Genomic DNA, 19,218 nt, shown 5'->3' with positions numbered 1-19,218 from the left:
AAAACTATCAAATGATAAAACAATATAATTATTACTACTAAAATCAAATCAAATTGTGGATTACTTTAGTAAGAGTTTATTAGCAACACTTTTCGATAAATTGTGATGTGATATATATTTTTTAATTTTGTCCCTAAAAGGATATAAAAAGTCACCTTATTCATTATCGGACACAGGACTACCTTGTACGTTTGAACTACTTACTGGGGTTTTAAGGAAACAAGCTTATCTACAAGAATCGTAAAAATGAAGCTGAAAGGTGAAAAAATGATTCCCTCCTTTAATTATCGGATATAACACTACCAAGTTCATTTGAACTGTCGAATACAGGACTACCGTGTACATTTGAACTACTCCATAGTATTTTAAGAAAAAAACAAAGGTGAAAGGTAGAAAATGACGACAACACAAACACGTAATAATCAGGTTTGAACATATTTAGAAAAAATTAAGTTGAAACGATATAATTATTACTCAAATATCAAATTTTATATTATTTTAGCCAGAATTATGATTTATCAGTATGGAAATTAGGAACAAGCATGTGTATAGAACATTTGCAATTTTTTTAGTTAAAAATTAATATAAAATGTATTAAACAGTAAATTTACCACAGAATAGGATAATTTTGCTATTTCCAAAATAAGAGAACAACTTTTTCCCTTAAAATGATGTAAAATATCAAACCTCTATTATCAAACACGGAACTACCGCGTACATTTGAACTACTTCGTGGAATTCTAAGAAAATACATCCATTTACAAAAATTGCAAAAATGAAAGCTGTAAGGTAGGTAAATGACTACAATACAAATTGATGATAATTTGGTTTGAATATATTTTAAAAAATCTGTCAAACGATGAAATCTACCTAAATCAAATTGTGGATTATTTTAGTAAGAATCACAATTTATTAGTATAGTAGTCAATAAATTTGCCCAGATGTGATACTTTTCATAAATCTTGTAGCTAAAATGTTGTAAAAGGTCACCCTATTTATTACCGGACATGGGACTACCTACTGGGGTTTTAAGAATAATAAAAATTGAAAGGTGGAAAAATTATTGCATCCTTTAATTATCAGATACAAGCCTACCATGTTCATATGAACTATCGGATACAGGACTACCATGTACATTTGAACTACTCCATCGGATTTTAAGAAAAAAAAAACAGATAAGGTAGAAAATAACTGGACAATACACACATAATAATCAGGTTTGAAAATATTTAGAAAAACAGAGGTGAAACGATTTAATTATCAAATTTTATATTATTTTAGTCAGAATTACGATTTATCAGTGTGGAATTAGAAATAATGTGTATGGAATTGCAATTTTTTAATTAAAATTTTTTTGGCATTGGTGTAAATTAATGTAAAATGTATTAAACAGAAAATTTACCACAGAATAGGCGAATTTGGCTTTCTTTATTTCCAAAATAAGAGCACAAATACAGGATCGAAAAAAACAAAATTCTTAAATACGTTTAGACAAAGTACGTTTTACCTAATTCAAGACTTGATGCTGTGCAGGTGACACGGATACATTCTCCCGAAGAATAGACCGTATCTGAATGTGTCCGTCCACTCCTCGTGCCACGACGATTCCATCTGGTCCTGGATTCTGGTCTTCGTCGCCTTACTTATCGATTCTTCCAGTTCGACACCCTTTGAACTCAACGCGGAGGTCTCCAAAAAATACGTGTAATATTTAAAAGGTATTTCGATGGTAAAGCTCGACACGAACCGAGAAGACTCCGCCAACCATTCCATAACGGGTATATTCCAATAATCCCAGGAAATATACTGAGCGTTATCGTCATCTGTCCTCAAAGTAACATCCGTCGTGTTGGTCCGATCGGGAGACTTGATCGAAGCGAGTAATATGCTAGTTTTAAGGACGTTAACAATATCCATGTTCCTCCCGCATTTCGGTCTAGTTTCAGTCTTGAAATCAGGTTCTTCCATTAATTCGATCTCGGTGATTGGCGGCGGCGGGTAACCGGCTTGATTGTCGCTTTTTTTGAGGTACAAGCTCGTTCCCGGTACATGGCTGACGAGAAACACAGAACTTACCAGAGTCAAGAACCCAGCGGTATAAGCGGCGGCCAGAATAATCGACACAGCCACAAGGCAGTGAATCAGGTTATGTATTTCGACGATACCGGCCAAATTCTGTAGTTCCGTGTAAGTAAAATAACCCCTTAAAGCCCCCTGCCTTGCCGCCAGCGTGGTTTCCATCTCGTTGAGCTTTTTCCAGAAACTTAGTTCGCTTACGTAAATTTCCCAGTCCTGAAAATATATTATAACTCGTTTATCAATATTTTTTTGTAACTAAACCGGAATTTGCCTAATTTTTTCTGACTCACTATTGCTTTCAAGAAATCCTTTTCTAGATGAACCAATTCCCTCACAGAAATGCCCCCGGATGCTGCCCACTCATCAACAAAAACTTCGTCGGATTCTCCATCGTCGAATAGAAATTTACATGAAACCATCTGAAAGAAAAATACAGGAAACGATTGCGGTTTACGGAATGTGACCTTCAAATGTTATCTGAATCTACTACATCCAATATAATACTCAATGATTATCTTTAATTCCTCACAAAAAATAAATTGATTTGTATTTACTTACAAGAGATACTAGGAATAAATCAGATGGAGCAGTTTTATCCAAATATTCAGGATTGCATTTCTTTAATCTTTCCAAATAAAGCATCGCCAAAACCAACGAACACGGTGAAATGCAAGCGTTTCTAGATATTTCAGCAGCCTCATTATAATGCAACCTTTCCAATGATTTGCCTCTCTGCACTTCAGAAAATAATTCAGCGGCCAATTCTAAAATACAAAAGTTATTTTCAATTCTGATCTGTATGAATTTTATCACAAAATTTATCTATCAAGTCTTAAGAGGTACTCGACCTCTTAACGCTTGTTTTTGATCTTTTACTGCTACCCACCTGTTACTGGTAAACTCAGTGTTTCTGTTCTTGGTAATTTTCCATAATACAGGGTCTTAGTAATTCTTGATAAATAAGTTTTATGATTTCCGATAGCCTGAAACAAATAAATAAAAATTGTTCAACAGTAATCTCGAAATAACACATACATATGTAACACAAACAAGTTATCAGTTAATACTAACCTTACAGTGTTTATCCGGACTTTTTTTAAATATTTTTGACATGTCTAAGAATAAATTTTCTTGTTATAATTACAATGTTACTCTCAAATTGCGCGATTAATATATTTACTTCACAGAATAAAAAAATGAGAAAAAATGTTTGACCTGCAAAGAAACGGCAAATGATATCACCATCCACTGTTGCCATGTCATAAATACATAAAAGTTCCAATTTGAGGACCAATGGAGGTAAACGAAAAGACCTTAGATCGGTTAATCCGAGTTTCAGATTCCCTTGACTATAAAAATAAACAATCTTAGTTACTATAAAACCTGCAAAGTTCTATCAAACAAAAATTAGGTTTAATAAATATTATTTACTGACAAAACTTACATTTATATACCTAGTTCTAGAGAAAAAAAGCTAAGATTGCAACATTGGTATCATCGCCAAATCGCAGAACAAATAAAAGTAGGTAGGTTCACAAAACACATAATAGTGTAGGTTAGTGTCAGGTGAAAACATAGGTCTTACTTAAAGGTCCTGCTCATAAATAACTTCCTTATTGACTTTGATATAAAATATATCAAGTACTCAAGCAGGTACGCAAGGATGGTGTAGAATAAAAAATATTTACAAAACGTTTTTCACCCATATAATCCTGAACTTCCACTATCTATACTTACCATATTGCATAGAAAATTAAACCTACTGTGACAACTTTTGGTGTATTTACACTGCAGCCGTGTCTTTTCGAACGCACTCTAACTGAGATATCGGCCGATAATGAGAATTTCATTTTGGACATTTAAATCGAAGAGAAACAAAACGTCTGAAATTTTAAACGCCATTGCAATAGTTGAGTTGTGAAAGTGATTTGTGTTGAAATAAGTATTAAAATGTTTTTTTGTTTTTACAGTATTATTAAAGTTTAGTAAATTTCCCTCAGTAAAAGCGAGAGCTTGAAAGTTATAAATTGTGTCGAGTTTGAATCATCATAAAAAGTAAGTTTGTAGTTTTTTTCGTATATAAAAAATATTGCATTCTTCATAGTTGATAGTAAATTTGCAGATCAAAACAGGATTTCTTTAAAATTATTTTTTCTTGTTTCACACTATTCATTACATTTTTTACTTTATATATTTACATTACTTTAAACCAAATTATTTTAACATTTTTAATATCTCATAGAAATATGGACACAAAAAGTTCGCTGACTTTAAAAAATCCAAATTCCAAGTTGTCACCTATTACCCCTTTCTCACCTGGTAACAACCCATTTGATGATTTGTGGAGAAAAACCATAGATGCAGTTTCCATGAGCGAACAAGTAAATCGAAGATCTTCTATTGGACTCTCTGAAAACTTTTTAAATGATGGTAGGAAATCACTGTCATTTTGTGATTTAAACGCAAGTGATTTCGGTAGAGAATCGATGGGCATTTTACCTCCAGATTTTGGAAGAGATTCTTTGGGTTTTATGAATATAAATACTTTAGAGACAGACCGTGAATCGTTAGGTATAGTACAGTTTAGAGAATCACTCAGTTTTAGAAGGGAAAGTCTGGGTATTATGAATTTAAAAGATTTGGGCAGAGAATCCTTAGACAGCGGTAGAGAGTCATTAGGGATATTATATGTGAAGTCGCCGGACGTCAAGTTTGGAGACGAAGAGAAAAGAATCCCAGATATTATACTTTCAACTATAGAGGAAAGTATTGGAGAGTCGTCCAATGTCTTGGACACGGCGTTTTTGGAACCATGTTCCAGAAAATCCTCGGCTTTATCTTGTTCATCGTCTGTGAATCCTTCTTTTAATAGCCTCAGTTTAGAGGGCCCTTCGAGGATATATTCCGTGTCCTCCTTGAGAAATTTTAAAGATACGATGAATTTAACATACTCTAATAGTTCCGGGTTGTCTTCCATTCACTCGCCTTTGAACAAAGGCAAGATATTTAGCCCAGGCGAGCTAGGTCTACGATCGAAGATTCAATCAGTGCCCGAGAGTTTCCAGGGGCAACTTTCTCCTCTATATCACAGGAGGGAATATGGAGATGCGTCTGAGAGGAGATTCTGGAGTGCAGATAGGACTTCCTGTTTCAGAAGTTTGGAAAGGAGTTTTCATCGAGCCATAGACTTCAAGGAGGCCGATATTAGCTCCGAGTTTGTAAGTTTTTTTTTAACTGTTTTAAGCTACCTTTATATACAGGGTGTTTTGTAATGAATGGGCCGCACTGTAATGGTTGCTTCCTGGACAAATTATTAAGAACTATTATGGCAAAAAAATATTTTGAATTTTTTTAAAATTTAAATTCAGACATCAGTCATGGAATTTGAAGATCTTTTCTTTTTAGTGAATTTACAAATTTATTTTGCATTTTTTTCTCAATTTTTCCAATTTTTTTGTTTTTATTTTCGAATCAAATATTTTAACCTAACCCTGTATATGCCGAAAACTGAAACTTCCATAAGAAATTCTCGGAGTATAGTTTAATATTCCTTATTTTTCTAGCACGATTCAGTATTTATCGAAGGCCATATTCTTGCAGAAAAAATTGCAGATGGGTCCATTTTAAACGAATGTAAGTCTAAAAAATCTATAACTCGATTCAATTATTATTAGTAAAAAAAGAATTTACAATAAATAACGAGCTAGGAAATGTATGAACCAACGAAAAAATTCAATCCACGTTCTTCTTTCAGCATCCGTTGGGGAAGTGGGTGTTTTGGACAGTACGCCCCAACCGGATTGGCCCAACGATCTCAGCTACAACGACAATAAAAGTAATGAACACACGAAATCTGATACTGAAACCGTATTTAAAACTGTCGATAAAATGCTCCCTACATCTAACATCCTTGACATGAAGTTCAGAATATCGAAGACTGACAGCAATTCTTCCAACGAATGTGGAGCGAAGGCGAATCAAAGCGAGCCCTCTCAGACGAGCGAACTAGTGCACAATATATCGGATATCCATCACGAACCGAGGAAGGTTTCAATGAATAAAAAAGATTCGAAACAGATCCTAGAGAATCTGTCAGAGTTGTTAAACAGCACCAACCGTAGCGATAAACAGAAGTCTGAGGGCAAAAATTTGTTGAACAGTCTGGCGAATCTGCTGGGTGAGGGTAAACCCGGCCTGAGGAATGATCATGATGATTCGGGTAATTCGTCTATAAACGAACACTCTGATTCCCCGAACAAAGAAAATCACGAGTTCTTCGAAGTCTTAGATTTACGAATTAAAAGCACCGACGATCTAAGCTCTAAAGTAAATTCTACCAGAGGCGACCCGTTGGATTTGTCCTTAAAATCGAAGCGGATCGAGAGTCTCGTAGGAAAACGACTGTCGCAATCGTGTTCGTCGACTCCGAATATTAAACTTGCATCTCAGACCGAAAAGAAGAATGCATCTACGTCGAGCTTAGACATGAATAAGAATAAAACATCGAATTCGTCGGTCGCTAGTAATGACAGTAAAAATACCAGTAACGTTAAGCTTCAAACGTCCGATAAATTCAAGCAGAAACACTACGGTTCTAGTATGAAAAAGGGGCCGATGAAAGCCGTAATTCCCGTCGGGGACATGAAAAAGAAAAGTAAGTGGAATATTTCACTATCTGGAAGAGTTTTTGAATTGAATGTGATAAATTTGTTTCAGATAACTCGACGGGTACCCCAGAGAAAAGCGAACTGTTAATATCGTCTATGCAATCAAAGAGGACCAGTACACCCATAAATGTAAGTTGGAATAGGAAAAGATTACAAACACGGGTTAAGATATCGTTTATTTAAATTAATATTCATTGATTAGCTTTTGGAAAAAATTAACAATGTCCGGCCATTAATATAAAAAATTTTAACAGGACATAAAAATCTGGTGGAGTAGTTCAAACGTCCTAATGTTGCAGATTGTAGTTAATTCTGAATCGGGGCACTTTCCTTATTATTAATTCCATTTTATTTTTCTTATGTTTTTAACAGTACATTCTTTTATTCCTTTCGTCCTCCTTTTTTTATTCTAACTAATTATCTCCGAATATCTAAAATTGCGATCCCTACAAATTTCTGAATAGGTAATAAAAAAAAATATATTTCACAGGACATGAAAAATCTGGTGGAGTAGTTCAAACGTCCTAATGTTGGTTGAATATTTTAGCTAATTCTGAATCGGGGCACTTTCATTATTACTAATTCTATGAAAACATATTTTATGTTTTTAACAATACATTCTTTAAATCCCTTCGTCCTTTTTTCATTCTAATTATCTCCAAATATCTAAAATTGCGATCCCTACAAATTTCTGAATAGGTAATCAAAAACAATTTATATTTCACAGGACATGAAAAATCTGGTGGAGTAGTTCAAACGTCCTAATGTTGGTTGCAGATTTTAGCTAATTCTGAATCGGGGCACTTTCATTATTATTAATTCTATTTTATTTTTCTTATATTTTATGTTTTTAACAGTACATTCTTTAATTCCTCTTGCCCTCCTTTTTTATTTTAATTAATTGGAATATCTAAAATTGCGATTCCTGCAAATTTCTGAATAGGTAATAAAAAAAAATTTATATTTCACAGGACATTAAAAATCTGGTGGAGTAGTTCAAACGTCTTAATGTTAGTTGCAGATTGTAACTAATTCTGAATCGGGGCACTTAATTTTTTTTGCGAAAAGCAACCAAGAGATAGAGCTGTTTCTGTTCAGTTAAGGCTACTGCAAAGACGTGTCTTTTCTTAATTTTTCTTCATGTGTCAATTAAATGTAACACCTTATAATAGAAGTGATATGATTTGCATTTTGCAGAATATCGATTGAATTTAAAGAATTCTTATAGTTGTTGCTCTAAAATCACCCTTGATAAAGGCCAACAACACGTAAAAATTAAAATTATATGTAAAACATAATACAAGTAAAGAAAATGTTAGAATAAAAAGGTATTCCAGTCCTATTTGAGTTTTTAGATCATAATTTTTTTTAATAGTTCCGATGCCTCCAGAGTACCTGTTTTATCTATTTACAGGAGCCGAAATTGAAGCCCATGGCTGCGTCAACCCCTACCATTAAAGAGACCCGTTCTTCTTTAAAGGATTCCAAAAATAACAGAATTCCCTTGTCAGCGGCAAAAAAACCAGACGCAAGGTAAAAATAGTAACAAGACAGTGTATTGAATACAAAAAAGAGTTAAATTGACACGTCAAAGTAATGCGGGAGCAAAAAGTACAACAGAAACAATTCCTGCGATAAACTTTTTTTACAATTTCAGCAACAGCTTCGCTCGAGCTAGAGCCTACACCGCGGCTAGTCTACCCAGACCGTCCGTGACGAGCACGGGTCCTATACTAAGAAGGAATTCCGTGAGCGACTTTAAGAAACCTGCGCCAACGTTGCAAAGAAGAAATTCGGCTGAAACGGAAAGCGGTGTTATGTCTTCGGTGACTAGGGTGAGGCAGAGTCTCGGCGTGCCTTATCAGCAGCAGAAGCAAAATTTTGGAGTCGGAAGTAAGGTTGTGCCCGAATATAGGGGAAAACTAGCGGAAAATAAACATTTGCCGGTGGCTAGGTCGAGCAACTTGGTAAGTAAAAATTGAGACACGTAATATTTTTTTGTGTTTTTGATGTTTTTCCTATTTCCGCTATTTCTAACATTTTTTTTATGTTTTCATCAATTTCGAAGCGACATTTTTAATTTTTTCAAGTTTTAGGTCCAGAACTGTCTAGAAAAATTTTTTAAATGTTAAATGAATATTACTCTATTGCAAAGTTAATTCAAACAAATTCAAAAAGTTTTTCAAAAAAATCTTATCCAACCTACCAGAAACTGCTAATTATAAAAAAAAATTTATCTTGTTTTTGTTGTTCTAATATTGCCCGTGGCAAAGACCGATGCGTAAAATTAGCTGCTATAGAACGATCTTCCTGTTTCCACATTACAAATGCAATTAATAAATATAAAATTATTAATTAAGTAATTCCATAATTGCAACTGTAAATGTTAACACGATGTTTTTACCTTTTGCAGATATCTAAACATAAAAAACCCGGCAAGGAAAACGTTGCCAATTAGGATTCTTTTGAGCGCAATGACACAAAATTAATTTTATTATTAATTTATTTTAAGTATTAATTGTGATAATCGGGGCTGCTACTAATATATTTTTCTACTTTATATTTTTTTAAAATTTACATTTTATTAAAGATAATGAGGAACTCAATAATTCGTTTCATTTTTTACATCCCTTTCACGAATTGAAAAATGATCCAATTATTGAAAAATCGCCAGACTTGAAAAGCCTTTGTCGGTATCGATTTTTAGATTACCTTAAATTTTGGACTTGTAAAATTTTGATGAAAAACAGAAAATTTGTTTTTTTAGGATTTGAAATTTAACGCAAGTAAAAAAGTAACTCCCGACAAGCAAAAAGAGAACTCGACAGCTACAGAGTCCTCGTCAAAAACTATCCCAAGGTATTTTAAGTGTTGTTACAGTAAAACGTTGGTTATTCGAACTACTGCGGCCCGTCAGATAATATGCCGCCCCTTCCCCACACAAATCTCCAGCTTCTCGGCGGGTGTTTGCAAATAGAATGAATTGATTCTAGTAGTACTTTTAATAAATGATGTACAGGGTGCACCAAATCTGATGAAATTTTGGGTTATCTCCGAATACAGGGTACCAATCTAGAAAACTATTTCACTTTTTAACCGTTATGAGTCAAAATGGGTAGTCTATACAAAATTTTGCCCCGTTTTTCTCGGTGTGTCATTTCTATACTTATTTAAGATCAAAAGTTGGAAAAATTCGTATTTTTTACGCAAAAGACACATTTTCTAAGACCGAGTACAAATGATTTAAAATTTGTCAGCTATTTAGTCTAGAAAAACAAATAAACAACAATCTAATATAAAGAAAGATAGAGCAATATTTTATCGAGTCATTTCAAGGAAAACTTGCCTCGAAATCCCATAGAATTTGTCACACCCCTACATACATCTTTAAGAAATTTTTTTTGCAAAATTTAGCTCTATGTCGCCAGTAAAAGGTGAACATTATAGTCATACGATTTTCATGCAAAATATGAATTGTAATTAACGCTTTGGTTAATCTATATTCGTATAATCAACGTTTTACCATGTTTTAATCCGTTTTGTCAAAAAGAGTGGCTTATGCGTTTTTATAGCCCTCGACAAAGAAAACGTATGGCTTCGGCATCTCCTCAAGAAAAAGCTAAGACGGGATCGTGCGAAAGGAGAAATTCGCTAAGTCGGGCTGGGCAAAGTAACGAAGGCAACATTACTAGGAGAAATTCCATTGGAAATACATCGGGACTTATGTCGTCTCTTGCGAAGATCAGGCAGAATATGCTGCAGTCGCCCTACTTCTGTTTAAAGAAAGAAGAAGCTTTGAATGAAAATTATATTTTGTCGGAAAACAAGGGATCGGGCAGAGTCATTCCACAAGTAAGTAGATTTGATTAAAAACATAGATCATCGTTTGGACATTATTTTTTTCATAAAATGTTCACTATGCTGCACGTTTCGTAAAAATCTTCAGTATTTTTTGACCAAAAGTTATTCTTTCATAATTTTTTTTTTTAATAATATGTACACTTTGTAAGTGGGGACCAAATTCAAGTTAATTTTTTCGTGGACGATTACTGCGATGTTGATAATCTCTTTTTTTAGTCATTGGGATACCGACGAGTACCATTTGGTATCCAGGTCATAAGTTTAAGTACCCGATACCTGTTATTTACTCTTTACCTGTTGTCCGTTATTTACCCGCTACCCTAATTAAGGCACTAAATGCAGGAGAAAAAGTTTTTCCCCTGAAATTTCAAACACCCTGTAGAGTATACCGGCTAAAATGGTTGCTTTTTCAGTTTCCTCAATTAAAGAAGACTGGCAAAGAAAATACCGAGAAGTAGACTGAAATTTTGAGATTATTAATTTTATATGTTAACAATTTGTTTAATTTGATTAATTCTATGATAATATATTTTATGTTTTTAACAGTACATTCTTTAATTCCTTTTGCCCTCCTTTTTTATTCTAATTAATTATCTTTGAATAACTAAAATTGCGATCCCTGCAAATTTCTGAATAATGGATATAATTGAAATAATTCTTTACTACGAGATTGTCATTTTATTATTTTCTGAATAGGTAATCAAAAAAAAATTATATTTCACAGGACATTAAAAATCTGGTGGAGTAGTTCAAACGTCCTAATGTTAGTTGTAGATTGTAGCTACTTCTGAAACGGAGCACTTTCATTATTATTAATTCCGTTTTATTTTTCTTATATTTTATGTACATTCTTTAATTCATTTTGCCCTCCCATTTTATTTTAATTAATTAATCTAAAATTGCGACCCCTGCAAATTTATGAATAGGTAATCAAAAAAAATTTATATTTCACAGAAATTAAAACATTAAAAATCTGGTGGAGTAGTTCAAACGTCCTAATGTTAGTTGTAGATTGTAGCTAATTCTGAATCAGGTCACTTTCATTATTATTAATTCTATGCAAACATATTTTATGTTTTTAACAGTACATTCTTTAATTCCCTTCGCCCTCTTTTTTTATTTTAATTAATTATCTTCGAATATCTAAAATTGCGATCCCTGCAAATTTCTGAATAGGTAATCAAAAAAATTTATATTTCACAGGACAATAAAAATCTGGTGGAGTAGTTCAAACGTCCTAATGTTAGTTGTAGATTGTAGCTAATTCTGAATCGGGGCACTTTCATTATTATTAATTCTATTTTATTTTTCTTATATTTTATGTTTTTAACAGTACATTCTTTAATTCCCTTCACCCTCCTTTTTTATTCTAACTAATTATCTCCGAATATCTAAAATTACGATCCCTGCAAATTTCTGAATAATCAAAATAAAATTTATGTGATTGAACAAGGAATGGATATAATTGAAATAATTCTTTATTACGAGATTGTCATTTTAAAATATTTATATGTACATACAAGTAATGAAAAATATTTATTTGCTGTACGTCTATATTTCACAAACTGTCTTGGTCGTTTTCCCAAGCCAATATTTTATTCATATTCGCTATGCTTCTCATACTCCAAGGTTCCAAGGGATCTGGCGATTCCGAACCCTCGGATTCCTCCTTGTCGTTAGCCGATTTACAGGGCCTTTCTTCTATTTTCGGCGCAACCCTAAAAAATGTTGAAATACGAGCAAATCGCGTATTGTAGGAGTAAATTTCAAAAAATTCTTCGATATTTCAGAAATTAAACCTTTAGTTTACATCCTCGGTTACGTATAAGCATCAGCATTAAACGAAACCTTATCATAAACGACGACTGCTGTGTAAACACTTACCTGTTCGTTTTAGCGGTTTTTGACCTCATCTTCCGCTTTTCTTTCACGTTTCCAGACTGCGGCTCCACCCCACTTCCAGATCCCTGGACTTTGAGTGTTTGAGAAAGCGTCACAGATCTGTAATATCGGAGATAAAATTTTGAAACAGGATACCCCTAAGTAAAGACAAAAGTCTCGCAGAGTAGACCCTAAGTCCTCGCATTTAAAAAATATTTTAAAGATAGGCCTAAAATTATTATTATTGGTTTAACATAGAAAGTAAACACCGAAAAATTAAAAAAACACTCATAAAAACGTAGACTGCATTAAATGAAACTGGGAAAACAGATTTTAAAGCTACAGTAACTGTCCAAAGTGCCTACCAAAAAGTAATCTAAGAATCCAATTGCCTCGCATCGATAACTTGCAAAGGAGCACGGATTGGAAAACAATAAAAACAACAGAAGCAATTGAATTTGTTCATACTGACACCAACAGATGGGGTTATGTTACTGGATCATTAGGCGTCAATTACACATGAAGAAAAACGGAATAAATTATATGTTTTTATTTTGTTTTTTGTTGAAAACTTTGTATATTTACTTACAATTGCTCCTCTTCCATAGAAACGTGTACATTGACGGGTGTCGTCGGCACAGTTTCTTCCTTTTTCACAGTCGCGGTTATTCTTGGGTTAAAGACACCTAAATCTGTGCCAATTTTTGCCCGTTCCTCGATACGTGCTGTATCCGTCGAACTTGAATCGGATTCTCTAACTAACTTTCTTTTATCGGATAATTTGGATTTGGCCGAAGTATTGCGTAATCGTGCCGATTTTGCTCTTCTTATTCTCGATATTTTCCCCAATAAAGGACCCTCTGAAACATGTTCAAATCGAAATAATCATCGTTTATATTCAATGTAATATTATTAAAATATATTTTAAAAGTTTGTGTTAATAATAAATAAATTTAGGTGATTTTACCTCCGAACCACTCGCTATCACTAGGCTCTAAAGCGGAATACTTTTTCTTCAGGTTTTCCTCCATTTTCTTTACGAACGTTTCGGTACCAGTAAAAATTCCAGCCAGACTTTTTACGCTTTTCGGGGCCTGACTGAAGGTCACGGCGTTATCTTCTGCCTTCACTAGATTAGCCGCCGACAAAGCCAAAAATTTTAATTTTTCGGGATCGGCGTCTTTATCGCTCGAACAAAGAACTAGCTCCCTAAGAGGATCTTCTACCTTCACAATGCTAGGCGCAAATTTATTAGATGGGGGACAAAGTTTTTGAACGGTTAATTGGGGTATTTGAGTTACGGCTTGCGGTTTGGCCCCCGTTTGTGTCGGTATGAAGGCTTGAGAATCTGTGAGCTGTGTAATAGCTCCAAACATGCCTGAGCCTGCAAACGGAAGTCATTTTTTGGGTTAATCAATATTTACGAATTAAATAAGAAAGTATTTTCAATTTCGTTTTGCTGTCAAAATTTTGTTTGTTGACAAAATTGAAGAAAACTGAAAGAAACTTTAAAGTAGGGAAAACTAAAAAAAATATAATAAATAAAGGTGCTTACCGCCATTATCCGTTACAATATTTTTACACTGCTCAGTTAGAGCAATATTCTTTTGGTTATTCATAATAACGCTGTCTTGAATTTGCTAAAAAAAATGTATTGCCTTGTACTTTAGTATATTTGTATATTAATTATTACTTAATACCTGTTTTTGACTAGCAACGTTGTTCTCCACAGGTGTTATGTTGTTAGGTAGATTTAAACCCATCACATCTAAAGCTGTCGTTAGAGCGCCTCCAAACCCTTCAGTTATATTCAGAGCTTGTGGATCCGTTACAGGCCTGAAATATAACAAAACCGTTACTGTATCGTTTTAGGTGATATGTTTTGAGTATGAGTGAGATATAACCTATAAAGCATGTCATATCTTAAACATCATAGCTGCTCGATGCCTACTTGCTTTGTACTTTTGTACCTACTGCAAGAGTGACCTACTATTAGTAGGTCGTTCTACCAGTAGGCATCCAGTAGCAATTGCATATAATTTATAGGTCATATTAGTGGAAATGATATTTACTTTTTAACTTTATTTGGAGTGTTGATGGACTCTCTGCCCCACATCAAGCAACGCATTTCTTCACCCGTCAATCCTTTCTTCTTTAAAGCGTTTATGGTAACTTTTCCGACCCTCTGAAAGTATTCCTTGATCAAATATTCCTTTTCTCAAAAACCTACTTACTTTCCAGTTAGCTACGGCTCCCTTTCTCTGCTTGGCTCTGGTCTTATTCTTCGACTTTATTATCATAACGCCGCGTTGTTCCGCGCTAGGATCCTCACTTGGCCCCAACGATATACTGTATTCTTGTAGGTAGTGATGTGCGTCGGATTGTGGGATGGCTCTTTCCAGAGTTATTACGATCTTGGCCCACTAATAAAGCAGGTTGAAAAAGGCGGTTTTTAGCGAAATTTATTTATTACGTACCTGCTTCATCCATTCTTTTTCACTTTGTTCGATAACGTGAGCGTAAGTGTTACCCATCATGGCGATCAACATGTTTAAAAGTAAAATCGGGACGAATACCATGAAAAGCCCAAAAACGCTCTTTGCTACGCCGGGGTAAGCTGTAGATCCTAATTCTTGATACTAGAAGAAACATTTTTAGATAATAATCAAATAAATACCCTATTAAGAAAAGGAGAAGGTACCACTCACTATTTTAACTAACGATATCGTGGAAAGCAAATATGCAATCTTGAAAAAAAGTTCATTGTCATACTTTCACAGTATCTAGAGTAGGTATTTGACATATACTTTTATAGGTTACATCTCACAGAGCGACCTACGCCAGTAGGTACAAAGTAATGCTTTGTGTCAGTAGGCATTAAGTAGCAATGATGTTTATTATTTGACATAAACTTTATAGGTTATATTTCACAGAGGAACCTACGTCAGTAGGTACAAAGTAATGGTTTTCATAAGTAGGCATTTAACATACGATATATACTTTATAGGTTATATCTCCCTCAGTGACCTAATCCAGTAGGTACAAAGTAATGCTTTGTAGCTACTGTAGCCAGTAGACATCGAGTAGCAATGACATTTGTTTTATAGGTTATATTTCACAGAGAAATCTACACCAGTAGGTACAAAGTAATGTTTTAGGATATGACATATACTTTGTAGGTTATCTCATTCACATGGTACTACTATATAAAGCTTCAGTAATACTTACGTCATAATTCCCTAAAGTGATTTGAAAAAGTGCCATCCAAGTCGAAGGGTAACTGTGATAGAGGGTCGAATTCACTCCCGGGAAACCCTTATACAGGAAGAAAAACGACTGTGAAAAACCGAACAGGACTATAGTGTAAATGATGCCAAAAGTTAACATGTCTCCAGTTATCATACTGTAGATCATCGTGACGAATGGTCCAGTAAGGCGCACAGCCCTGTAAATAAATATGTATGAGATTGTAAAGGAGAATATGTATAAGCCCGTTTACCCCGCAAAGAACATCAACAAGAACCACGATCCCGGAACGGCGAATAGCAGTATAGCTTCTTCCGTTTTTCTATCGCCAGACAAACGACATGGTATACATGCTAGTATCAACAAGTTCGATATGAGGAAAATAGTTTTCGGGGGAGAATTCGACTGAAAGTAGTAATGTTACATATTATTTATAATCATAAAACAACGTGAAATGATTGTACGTGGAAGCGCAAATGGCTCCATCTGTCGTGCTGACTACCAACTGTGCCATTCAAATGGCTACAGTAGAAAGCAACCTACTATATTGCAGGTACTTGTTGCACGACTGCCACCCACAGAGGGCGAAGACAAGGTTTTAATTGTCAGTGTTGCGAGAAACAACTACTCAGGGGGCTATATGCAACTATATGCCTGGTGGGTTAAACTGACGAACGACCCTAGCTGTTGCGCTAGGTGTCGCGAGTATAATTCAATGTCGGTAGGGGCATTAGACCTCGGAGTAGTTGCTTCTTGCAACACTGACAATTAACAACGTGAAATGAGTCTAGGCTGACTCACCTGTTGCTTTAGAAATGTCCACAGACCTTGGTTCCTTATTTCGTCGCCTTGCTGGAATATTACGTAACTTAACACCCCAAGTATCGTGCCTACTTCGCAGCAATATCTAAAAAATTATATATTTATAATCGTTATAATCATAGTAAGGAAAAGACTTCTTTGAATGACGTTACCTTGCTATTACTGTGGGGTCTTCGGTCAGTAGTAACAAAGGTTCGTCTGGATCGTCTGGCCTCAAATATACAGCCAACGACATAAAAATCAAATGAACTACCAGTATAAGGAGTCGTTTTAAAAATTGATTCTGAAATTGCATAGATTAGACGCTTATTTTAATCGGTGATATTCGTATATTATACCCTTGCAAAGGTTTTCCACTTTTCTTCTAATAACTTTTGAATAATTCCACCATCTAACATGTCCAAGTGTTCTTCCTTTGTTCCGTTTAAGATAATGAATAAGGCAGAATTCCAATCTAAAAAAATTTACTTAATTATTAAAATAATTTTCAGAAAACATGCAAAGTTTACTTGTACTCCCGTCGGGTAATAACGTATCCAAAGCATTCAAAGTATACGCCGAACAAGTTATATTACTGTATCTCCAAAATTCTTTTGCAGATAGTTCTAACATTTCTCTAAATACTTCCGCACGTCCTACAACGAAATACGTATAATTTACTATCGTACGGCATTGTCAAAAGTTTACTTACCGAGTTTGCATGCCAAAGTTAAAGGTGTTAACCCAGCTTTGTTCACTATTCCGTTACTAGCGGGTAATTTTGGATGCCTCAACGCATATCCAAACATATCCTAAAAATAAATATTAGCCGTGTTATGTGTCACATAGTTAGAAAGTCAGTCAAATTCAGGAATCAAAATATAGACGGTGACCCTGCCATAAGATCTCTATCATCCTTATGTGGGGTATGAATAAGGGCGACAAGGATTTTACGTGAGTCGCCATCTAGGATTTTCATTCCTAAGTTTGACGGTTGTTTAACTGACACATAAACAACACTATTAGCGATTATGAATATATTTTGACAGATACCAATACTGTTTTTTTTTTTACCAATTTATCACAGACGACGACCATGTGTAGAATCATATTTCCGAAGTTATCTTGGTAGTCGGGATGAGCACCACTGTCGAGTAACAAGTTATATACACTCTCGTTGGCACAACACGCCGCCCAAGCCAGGGGGTATTCCCCTAAATACGCTAGACCCTCGTAATCGGTGTGTCTAGCGGGCTTGGGACGTTGTTGGTCTCTCGGAATAAAAAAACTACCTAAAAAAATGTTATAACAAAGTTATTTTGTACACGCCAAAAGTAAAATAATCTCACCGATAGCTCTTTGATTTACGTTTGCCCCCGCCTCAACCAAATCTTGAACTAACTCGTTGTTATTATAAGCTATCGCTAGATGCAATGCGCCGGCTCCTAGAAAATAACAAGGTTATGCAAGGTCTAACCAGATTTCTCAAAAATAACTGTACCTAAGTATTCCTCTCCTTCGACTACATCTAAGGCAAGCTTCGGGAAACACTTAATAAGCGTTCTAGCCAACCTCGTGTGAATTTTCGTATCGCATATGATCAAAACGTGCAACAGAGTTTCGCCCAGCGAACCCCGGTACTGCATTTGCCAGCACGCCTCGTGATCCACCCACTTTCCCAGCGGATCGTATCGGCTTAAAGAGGCCTCGATGGGTAAAGTCACCTGTTCGTGGTCTCTGAACTTCCAACGCAAGTATTCGGAACGATTTATGATCTGGCCTTTTCCGTCTTGGTACATCAGCTGGCCGAATTGTTCCCGGATTAGTTTCTCCACTTCTATTTGGCCCCCTGCGCTATAGGCATCGATCAGTTCACCACCTAAAGCAAATCGTAACTCGTAGACAACGTAAAAATGACCCTCAGCGACGAACTTTTATTTTGTATCTTAAAGTCTTAAACAATCCAGGAAATCCTGGACTTACCTTTTTTGTAATTAGCTAATTTATACAACAAGCACTGGTCTTGATTGGAGGCTTGACTGATAACTCTGTCTAGTATGGAGCCACCTTGAAAAGTCTTCTTCTTTCTCTTGCAAGGTTTGCAGCTGATGGCACCCATCTTTGCTATTGGGAATGTTCAAGTGTTTTCCTCCATTGTTTTTAATCAATAAGAGGTCACGGTGAAGAATTTATGTCAAGGTGTGTATGCCTGGTGGTGCCTGGTACTGACAAACAACCCCACTAGTTTTATGAATGGCTGTTTTTTTATTTTCTCAGAACTTGTGAATAATGCCTGTTTGTTCAGGGCTATTATTTCCGACATACTGAAATATTGTTGAATAGTTTTTAATTCGGATGAAGGTGGTGATCTTGATATATAAAGGTCAGATTTAAAATGTTTCCTTATAATTAAAAAAAAAACTGTCAAGATGAATGTCTATTCCAACTACTTTTTGATTTATTTGGATTTAATTGAATATAAAAATTTAACAGATACTATCTTAAATTCTTCTTATTTTGGTATTTAAGGCATAAAGCATAAGTTCTATATTCTGTGTTTCAATCACCACCATTTTTCAAACTGTTCGTCTGTATCTGTCACTTAATAATTAATGAATTATGATTATCTCGAAAATTATACGGTGGCCGCCACAAAGTTTGCATCTTGGTTTTCTCTAAATGA

The 19,218-nt window shown here is 34.8% G+C and overlaps 3 protein-coding genes across 3 annotated transcripts; 1 reads left to right on the top strand and 2 right to left on the bottom strand.

Annotated features, from left to right (window-relative positions):
* Positions 1 to 1,397: 1,397 nt before the first annotated feature.
* On the bottom strand, positions 1,398 to 3,539 carry LOC108915475 (protein CNPPD1). The gene is made up of 6 exons (XM_018721513.2): positions 3,524 to 3,539; positions 3,151 to 3,428; positions 2,966 to 3,062; positions 2,638 to 2,843; positions 2,370 to 2,498; positions 1,398 to 2,292 (listed from the first exon to the last, which is right to left on the bottom strand). The coding sequence occupies exons 2-6, from the start codon at positions 3,190 to 3,192 to the stop codon at positions 1,513 to 1,515; spliced, it is 1,254 nt and encodes a 417-aa protein (XP_018577029.1). The 5' UTR covers positions 3,193 to 3,428; positions 3,524 to 3,539; the 3' UTR covers positions 1,398 to 1,512.
* A 1,016-nt stretch (positions 3,540 to 4,555) lies between these two features.
* On the top strand, positions 4,556 to 10,558 carry LOC108915485 (dentin sialophosphoprotein-like). The gene is made up of 7 exons (XM_018721524.1): positions 4,556 to 5,297; positions 5,643 to 5,712; positions 5,834 to 6,733; positions 6,796 to 6,875; positions 8,161 to 8,279; positions 8,404 to 8,713; positions 10,319 to 10,558. Exons 1-7 carry the CDS (start codon positions 4,566 to 4,568, stop codon positions 10,367 to 10,369), a joined length of 2,262 nt encoding a protein of 753 aa, XP_018577040.1. The 5' UTR covers positions 4,556 to 4,565; the 3' UTR covers positions 10,370 to 10,558.
* A 1,546-nt stretch (positions 10,559 to 12,104) lies between these two features.
* Positions 12,105 to 18,654, bottom strand: LOC108915482. Its single transcript, XM_018721521.1, has 20 exons — positions 18,519 to 18,654; positions 18,037 to 18,414; positions 17,885 to 17,980; positions 17,610 to 17,827; positions 17,248 to 17,347; positions 17,066 to 17,191; positions 16,895 to 17,010; positions 16,709 to 16,839; positions 16,536 to 16,641; positions 15,988 to 16,139; positions 15,717 to 15,933; positions 14,966 to 15,127; positions 14,723 to 14,911; positions 14,561 to 14,673; positions 14,189 to 14,324; positions 14,044 to 14,128; positions 13,456 to 13,872; positions 13,078 to 13,348; positions 12,492 to 12,608; positions 12,105 to 12,325 (listed from the first exon to the last, which is right to left on the bottom strand). Exons 1-20 carry the CDS (start codon positions 18,652 to 18,654, stop codon positions 12,166 to 12,168), a joined length of 3,426 nt encoding a protein of 1,141 aa, XP_018577037.1. The 3' UTR covers positions 12,105 to 12,165.
* Between the last annotated feature and the right edge of the window lie 564 nt (positions 18,655 to 19,218).

This window comes from Anoplophora glabripennis, unplaced genomic scaffold, assembly GCF_000390285.2.
Source record: "Anoplophora glabripennis isolate ALB-LARVAE unplaced genomic scaffold, Agla_2.0 scaffold938, whole genome shotgun sequence".
Lineage (NCBI taxonomy): Eukaryota > Metazoa > Arthropoda > Insecta > Coleoptera > Cerambycidae > Anoplophora > Anoplophora glabripennis.
This window is presented reverse-complemented; position numbering and strand designations above follow the sequence as displayed.